Source organism: Pelophylax lessonae (genome assembly GCF_965119305.1).
Source record: "Pelophylax lessonae genome assembly, chromosome: 5".
NCBI lineage: Eukaryota > Metazoa > Chordata > Amphibia > Anura > Ranidae > Pelophylax > Pelophylax lessonae.
The window spans coordinates 442,280,656-442,289,867 of NC_138772.1; the positions used below are offsets into that span (position 1 = coordinate 442,280,656).

The 9,212-nt window shown below is 39.7% G+C and overlaps 1 protein-coding gene across 1 annotated transcript in view; it reads right to left on the reverse strand.

Moving 5' to 3' along the window:
* COPS5 (COP9 signalosome subunit 5) overlaps nt 1-9,212 on the reverse strand; it is a 38,889-nt gene that overhangs the window by 24,069 nt on the left and 5,608 nt on the right. The window contains exons 2-4 of the mRNA XM_082257288.1: nt 7,317-7,551; nt 2,137-2,265; nt 526-591 (exon numbers count right to left, since the gene is read on the reverse strand). Of these exons, the coding sequence (XP_082113414.1) occupies nt 526-591; nt 2,137-2,265; nt 7,317-7,551 (430 nt within the window). The remainder of the gene's footprint in view (nt 1-525; nt 592-2,136; nt 2,266-7,316; nt 7,552-9,212) is intronic.

Genomic DNA, 9,212 nt, shown 5'->3' on the forward strand with positions numbered 1-9,212 from the left:
GCTATTAACGGCCCCTTTAGCGCAAGAAAAGCTCAATAAAAAAACGCATCCCTTTAAATTGTATGTCTTCACACTGGTCTGTTGCGTTTTCGTTGCGGTATTAAAAAAAAAAAAAAAAAAAAAAAAGGAAAAAAGAAAAATCAATAATGCACCCGGGTTACATTTTTGATGCAGTTTTTAGAGTCTCATGATGTATGAAGAACACACCATAAGCACAGTAAGTTTGTGGCAAAATTGCGCGAGTTTTCGGCAACATGCCAAAAACGCTATTTTCAGCTGCTAAAATTTTGGTGCATCTCTAATTAAGATATTGCAAAATACAAAAAAAAAAAAAAAGAGAAAGATAGATAGACAACAAAAACAGACATAGCATTCATACAGACAAAAAAAAAAAAAAAAAAAAAAAAAAAAAAAAGCATAATGGATAAGTTTCATAAGGACTAATGACAATATCCTAAGTATAGGTATATTTTTCATCTCTTTACTAAGAAAAGAAAAATGAAACATTTTCTTGAATTAGATTACCTTTGGGTAAGTTCTGAAAGCCCCGAGATTAACTTTGCCTGCAGATATAGTCCTGGTTGGGTCAATCTGAAAGAACAAACAAGAACAAAGCAGGACCTGGTAAAGTGAAAAGCTCATTTGTTTGTACATCGGATTACTTGGCAGGTAAATAACACAAATACGTGTCGTATCATTAAAAGGTGGTCTTAGTTTACTTCCCCTTTCATGTAAGGGTGAGAAAAATTCAAGACATAAAATTTCTGCAGCAAAAATCAGCAGATAGTTGCAGACAGCTGCAGTTAGGAAGCCGGTATAAAGCAAACACAATGCATCCAGGAATGATCATCTCATTTTAGCCACAGGTAACCACAGAATGTGTGGATACATGAGAACAGCATCCAACAGCTGTCTGTAAGCACAGGCATTTACTGCCACAACCGCTTCCTCGATGAGGCCATACAGTGTAGGCTGTATATCTTTCCTTATAGTGAACCTGTGCTACATTTTCAACTAGCACTCCCTTAAAGAATATTATAAAATAAGAGTGAAAATAAAACAGAATTTATAGTGGTATTCAACTCAAAAGAAAACATTACATTGCAGTTTACCAATTCTTAGATGTGGTCGCTGCACTCATTTTCTTTGTTGGGCTCTCTTGTTTTCACCTGTTGATCCTGCTAAAAAGTATTTTTTGCCAACAGAACAAGCTATTCTGCAGACGTAGCAGTTACAGGGTTCAGACAAACGATTTAACACTGACAGGGATGCTTACAATGAAAAGCTTTTATTGAAGTAAACCTTTATCCCAAAAAGAAACAAAAAAACAAAAAAAAAAACTGTTGCTGTAACTGCTTAAAAAGGTGTTAGCTAGAGTTTGCCTTCATTTTTTCAGTGTATTTAAATCCCCTAGTGCATCTAACACTCCCCTCCCCCCAGACTGACAATGCTGCTGTCCAGAGGAAAAAAAAAAAAAAGAAAAACTAATGCAGCGATCACATTTGAGGTTTGGTAAGGTGCAATATATTACTTTTGGGGTTTTATACTGCTTTAAGAATTCTTTAAATCGATTACTGTATGCATTTTACTCTCACAAGGAGAAGAAATAAATATAAGGCTTCATTCACATGTCAGCGTATCGATCGCGGGCAGAATCACTGCGATTCTTCCCGCGATCGGGAAATCATTGCAAATCGCGGGGCGCCTGTGCGTTGCCCGTGATTTGCAATAGCACCCCAAATGCTGTGCGATACTGCCACGATTTGCGCCTGCTGAATCGTGGTAACCGCACAAAAAAAAAAATAAAAAATCGCGGGACGCATGACGCCCAAAAAAGTTACAAGAGCTTTTTTGGGGCGTCATGCGTCCCGCGATTTTTTTTGCGCGATGTTACCGCGATTCGGCAGGCGCAAATCGCGGCAACGTCGCACAGTGTTTGGGGTGCTATTGCAAATCACGGGCAACGCACAGGCGTCCCGCGATTTGCAATGATTTCCCGATCGCGGGCAGAATCGCGGTGATTCTGCCCACGATTGATACGCTGACATGTAAATGAAGCCTTAAGGGCTGTTGCAGAGCTAAAACAATGAAAATGCTGACATAATTTGTTTTATGCAAATAGTTCATAATACCCACCACAACAGCAACAAACGGTTCCTGAAATTGCTGATTAAGCATCTGTGTACTGACATCAATTCCAGACAACCAACAGCCATAACCTGGATGACTGTGGTACCAGCCGATTGCATTCTCAAGGCGGCCAACCTAAAAGGGGGAAAAAAAAAAGCATAGTAAAAAAAAAAAAAAAAAAAAAAAGGAGCATACCGCCCTCTAGTGGTGTACTTAAATAATTGATGAGCTTTGCAATATAGTACCCAAGTCAGAAACAAACCTTGCAATATAAAACTAAAATCTGAAAAAAAAAAAAAAATATCATTAAAAAAAAACGGATATATCAAGTTTTTTCCCCCTGTTCCTCTAAGGCCCTTTTCACCCGAGCGGACCAATCAGTTTTTCAGACGGACCCGATTGAACCCTCCTTTCTAATCTATGGAGCAGCGAGGGTACATGTCCGTTTACACCTGCCTACATCCAATCCGATTAAAACAGAAGGATAGGGATTAGTTCCCCTTCCGTCTAGCGGATTGGATCAGATGGCAGTCGGGTGTAAAACATTAACATGCAATCATCGATAGAAGAGAGAAGGCTGTGTCTGCATTTGATCTGCATAAGCAGAGCAGAGACAGACCAGCCATCCGCCTGCTCAACGGGGATCAACGGTGATCCGCCCTGTGTGGAAGGGGCCAAAAAGAGAAACTCAAATTTAGTGAGTAATCCATTATGAAAGAAAATGTAATCTTAACAGTAAATGTAGCAAAAATGTTTAGTAGACAACTTTAACAAAAGCATATAATTGATACAATAGCCCTTTATTCACTTCTGGACTGGAAGGTTTTACCCCCTAATGACCAGGCCATTTTTTGCGATACGGCACTGGAATACTTTAACTGACTACTGTGCGATTGTGCGGCACTGTACCCTAACAACATTTAGGGCCTTTTTACCCCCCCCCCCCCCCCCACACACACACACAAATAGAGCTTCCTTTTGGTGGCATTTGATCACCTCTGCGGTTTATTTTTTCAGCTATAAACAAAAAAAAAAAAAAAAAAATACAATATTTTTTGCTTTCTGCTATAACACAGCCAATGAAAAATAAAAAAAAAATAAAAAGAAATAGATTTTCTCATCAATTTAGGCCAATATGTATTCTGCTACATATTTTTAGTAGAAAAAAAAAAAAAATCTGAATAAGTCTATATTGATTGGTTTACACAAAAGTTATCGCATCTACAAAAAAAAAAAAAAAAAAAAAAAAAAAAAAAAACCTACCATAAAAAAATGGCATCATTTTACTAGTAATGGCGGCGATCAGCGATTTTTAGCAGGACTGCAACAATGCGGCAGACCAATCTGACATCTAACTGGCACTTTTTGGGGAGCAGTGACACCAATACAGAGATCCATGTTAAAAAATAGAAATGCACTGTTACTGTACTAATGACACTGGCAGGGAAGCGGCTAACATCAGGGGTGATCAAAGGGTTAGGTGAGTCCCTAGGGGGATGTTTACTAAGGGGGGGGGGGGGGGAAACACAAAGATCTGGGTTCCTGCCTAGCAGGAACACAAGATCTCCATCTTGTCCCCTTGCAGAACAGCGGTCTGCTTTGTTTACGTAGGCAGATCGCCGTTCTGATTCTCCCGGGGACGATTGCGGGAGGCCGGTGGACATGAGGTTCGCTGGATCCCTTGATTGACATGCCCGATAGAAAATCATGGCACAATCACGCCTCCGGCGGCGCGATGGCACCATCTAGTGCATGGGTGTCCAACCTTTTGGCTTCTCTGGGCCACATTGAGTGTAGAAAAAATGTCTTGGGCCGCATATAAAATATATACTATAGTTAAGGTATATGAGTAATAAAACCTAATTTTATATTATGTTATTTAATATATTTAAAAAAAAAAACACAACACACACAGGGCAACATAAAACTATTGGGATATTTTTATTTTTTATGTCAATCTCTTTATTAAGGCAAGTAGATTGACATAGCATGTAATACATGGATCAAAAACACAATGTACTAGGTCCTGCGGACCCAGCCATCACGGACACTTCCACGTGTTCGGACTGGGGGCTGCTATATGATGGCCTCCCAGAAATAGCCGCTGTAGCCTTCAATCGGCTATAACGCGGTCGGCAAATGGGAGGGACTTGCCCCGAGGAGCTGAGAAAACATACAATAAAAAGATGTGTAAAAGTGCTGATGTGCAAGTGAGTGGTGGCACTGCCTAAATAAATATATAAAATTAGTGATATAAAGTAAAAAAATCCTTGATATCTTTTGCCTTGGGTGATAATCAAACCATATATTAGTAGTGAAACCTATGTTAATTTGTCAATGAACTAGGTAAAATATATAATGAAAATGATATGCAATAAAAATCAGTGATCAAACCTGTGCTTATTAATCAATGAGCTGGTTGCGATAATTGCCACAGGTGTGCAGTCGGAAACTTTTTGCATCAGCTCTGTCGTGCTGTGCAGCCAATTTCTCTTTACTCCTTCTCCAGTAGTTGGAGCATACTATATATACATACCTACAAAGTAGGGCTGAAACAACTAATCGATTATGAAAATTCCGTAGTTGTCAACTATTTTCGTAATCGATCAGCCAATTAGTTGTCCTGCATACAGAATGCATTATTTGTTTACATATCAGAACATACAGTGCAACGCACATACAGCTCAGTACACCGTTCATACATGTCAGTAGATGGCAGAGAACTTGTGAATGTGTGAGGAGCAATGCATCACGGGAAATGTAGTCCTGGGCAAGAGAAGGAAATCAAGTGATGGAGTTTTTTTTTTTTTTTTTTTTTTTTTTTAACCTTGCTATATACCTTGCTTACAATCACTTTAAGGGCTCTGTGCAGGGAAGATGAGCATCTGAACCCAGAGAAGGTGGAGGCTGATAGACTAGAGGTGATATAAGGCATTACAATTACATTTAAAGTAAAAGTTTACTAGTATAATATTATTGTGCATTATATTTAAAATTATTATATCCATGAATAAAAGTCTCAGCTGTTAGTACTACTTTAATATATAAATGTTATTTTCCACCCTCCACCCTTCATATAGCTTCATGTCTGACTCCCAGTTAAAATATCCTGCATATCCGACTTCTGGGCATATTTTTTTAATATACATACACGATACAAGATAATACTTTCACTGTTTCACAATAGAAATTATAATTATATTACAGTAGCGATATCTGCTGTTTTTTCTTACTATAAAGGGCTATTTTTTTAACCCCATCATGGCAGGTGATAAAAAAAAAAAAAAAAAGCATGCTGCTGCTACTAAGTGTCCATTCACACTGGTACGACTTGGTCAGCCTGACAAGTCACGCACCATCGTGTCCCATAGAGTAGTACAGGAACGGTTCTAATAGGAGCGACACGAGTCGCTCCGACTTAGAAAAAGGGTCCTGTACTACTTCGGGGCGACCTGCATAGACATTCATTTTATGAAGTCCGTGCAAGTCGTGCCGAAGTCGCGGTGCACGCGACTTCACAGGTCGCCCCGAAAGACGTGCCGCTTCAGTGTGAACCGGCACTAAATGTCTTATGCTGCCCATACATGGATTTTTGGACAAAAATTTTTGCATCTATATTTATACAAAAATGATTTGTATATTTGTTGAATGGATGAGTGTTTGAAAATTCCACTTGCTTTTATCATTCAATTTTAAAATGAATATAACTTCTGAGCAAAAACCACATACACTATTTGAAGATTTGTTTGATCGAGAAGTTTTCCATTCTGCTCCTTCGAATGTTCCTGTCACTGTGGTTGACAACGAACACCGAATGGACCCCACTAATGGTTAGAAAATCGGATGAATGTTTTTAAAATTTTCTAAAAAAATATAGTTCGTGTATGGCCAGCATAAGTGACAGCAGGCGCAGGGAGCTTGTCTCAAACTGCCTGCCTATTAATAAGGGAGTGTGTCATGAATATTATACACCAATCTGGTCTGAAAATTTGCAAAACAGTGTTTTAGGTCTTTTCAAATTTAAAAAATCTGTCTGATTTGTACCATATGTCTGATATGTACCACATTTAAACCTCCAATAATACATATATCTGTCTCAGAGTGGACTAAATATCCAAATATATATCTGGATATTTAGATTTACCACTGCATATAGATATTCAACAATATTAACTAAATTATAGACCAACCTTTTTTGTTGTTGAGGTTTTTATCCGATTAGTCAATTAATCGAAACTATAATCGGCCAACTAATCGATTATGAAAATAATCGTTAGTTGCAGCCCTACTACAAAGTACTGCTCAGAGATGTTCACTGTGCAGCATTCAAAAATAATTCAATATATATTAGCAAATGCATGCCTCGATCTCTGTTCATTTCCATGGAAAACCATCCACAGCCTCACAAAGACAGGCCACCTTCCATTTTAGTGAATGGAAACAGAGGCGCATACAAGACAGCACAGAGGATTTCTCAAGGTACCGGCCTTAGGTTGTGACATTGGGTAGGCCACGTAATTCTATGGACAGTGTTGTAGGTAAGTACATGTTTAAAGTTTTATGATCACAGCATGCAATCTCATTTAACATCAGCAAAACAATCACTTTTGTAAATACAATATGAGCTTACTTTAAAAATCCCCATTCATGTTGCGAGTTCTGCATATTTACTGAAATTTGCACATTTATTCCTTTGGAGTATAATTTTTAAAAAGGGATTGCACTGCATTTTTATTTGTTTATGCATAAGGATGTGAGAACACGTCAATGCTAGCAGCAACCAATTAGGTGTTTGATTGGTTCACTTTCATTGCAATTATTATTAATTGGGTGTTTTTAGAATATATATATATATATATATATATATATATATATATATATATATATACACACACACACACACACACGTGCGTTGTTTCTGCCTGACTACCATATTCCACAACTGATTGAATTTCTTGCATGCTTGCTGCTTCTTCTCTGCCGTTGACCTTGCTCCATCATCACTACACAGGTAAATTATTGCAAAAAATGATCATACTGGCCATATGACTAGTAAATATAGAGCTGTGTACAACCAGTCAGTCTGTAAGACCACTAGTAACAGCTGAACACACTCCTGCTTGTAAAATGGGAGCAAGATGGGCATCAATAATGTAATATAATGCATGACTGAAATAAAACTATACCTGTTTTGCATTTTCTATATATGCAGCCATGTATTCATATGCAGCAGCTTGAGCATTCACTCTGGTTTCAGTCCCTTCAACGGGTAACGCAAAACTGTCCATAATAATCATAGTTTCTCCATCCACCTTTCCAAGCATCAGACCCATCACTTCCAGGTTTCCTCCGGACCGGGCGTGCATGACCATCTTCAGCAGTGCTAAGGCAGACACCTTGCAGTACTTAAAGTAATGATGACTACAAGAAAAATACAAAGATATGATCAAATATTGTTCATGACAATGACGTGTGATATTTCAGTATGTCAGAATCTTGGCAGTTTCAAGTACTACAGTGAGTGGACACATACCGGGCGTAAAGGTAAAGTGTCACTGCTATGTTACAACAGAATCATCCAGGCAACTACAGGTCAGTCTAGCTTAACTACTGAGTGTTCTCAGACCTCTGGAATCAGGGCACTATGGTATACAACTTGACTGGTTCCTGTGGTCAAAAGACTTGATCTACTGCTTGCATTGGTAAGGTTGTCCATTACTGTTGGACCATTGATACAGAAGGGGATCAGAATTGACATATCATAGGTTTGGGTTTAAGGATGCACAAAAGTACTGGAGGCGGATGTTCTAACATACCAGTACTTCTTTATGGCTTTCCTGCACCTTTATGAGAGAAGAGAGACATCCTTACCATGGATAAGTGGTCCCAACAGAAAAGAATAAAGTTTATACTTATACAATAAGGGTCCTTTCACACGGCCGCTCCGTGTGAAAGGTCCGCTGCGGGACTTTTTTTTTTTTTTTTCCACGGAGCGGATGACATTTGTGTCATCCGCTCCGTGTGCCCGCAGATCATCCCATCCGTTTGCGGATGATATGCGGACATAATGTAAGTATATGGCACTGCGGATGTCAGCGGATGACACCGCTGACATCCGATTTTCCTTCCTTTCCATTTTTTACACTGAAGAAAAAATGGGGTTCTGTTCCATTCGTAAAAACGGAACAGAACTGAAAGGAGGAAAATCGGGTGTCAGCGGGTGGTATTCCGCTGACACCCGCAGTGCCATTCACTTACATTATGTCCGCAAATCATCCGCAAATGGATGGGATGATTTGCGGACACACGGAGCGGCCGTGTGAAAGGACCCTAAAAGTATGGAAATGCAAAATGTGTTGAAATGCTGGAAGGCTCTGGATGGGGCTGGGAACTGAGTGTCACTGTGGGGGATGGGGGTTGTGGAGTGGATTAGGGCAGTGGTCCTCAACCCTGGCCTACAGGGCCCACTAACAGGCCAGATTTTAGATATTACCTTGGGGAGATGCAGACTAGAGTAATGCAATCACTGAGCAGCAAATGATATCACCTGGGATGTATTTCAGTTATCTTGAAAATCTGGCCTGTTAGTGGGCCCTGTAGGCCAGGTTTGAGGACCACTGGATTAGGGGACTCTGCAGCAAACTTGGTGGCCCTGTAGGGGATGAGGTTTTCGGAGGAGGCTGGGGAGCACTGTGGGAGGTTAAGGTACACAATGGAAAGCTGGAGGCTCTATAGCAGGCTTGGGGTGGCAATGTAAAAAAAGGATCCATGGGTTAAAATTTGTTTTTTGCTTTTCTTTATCACTTGGTTAAAAAACCTAAAAGGGGACCTGAACTCAAAAAGATTTGCTATCTTATAGGGAACATCTAGAAATTTTAATTGTGACTTAACAGTACCCTGAAAGACGTAGATTAGGCCTTGAATTCCTCATGATATAGCAGCACAATTCCTGTGCCTTAACCGCCTTAGCGGTAAACCCGAGCGTGACTCGGGGTAGGAATTTTCTGGTATTAGCGGTATCCCCGAGTCACGCTCGGGGTGAATGGCAGAGCGTGCAGACAGCGCAGCGGAGCTTCTCTTAC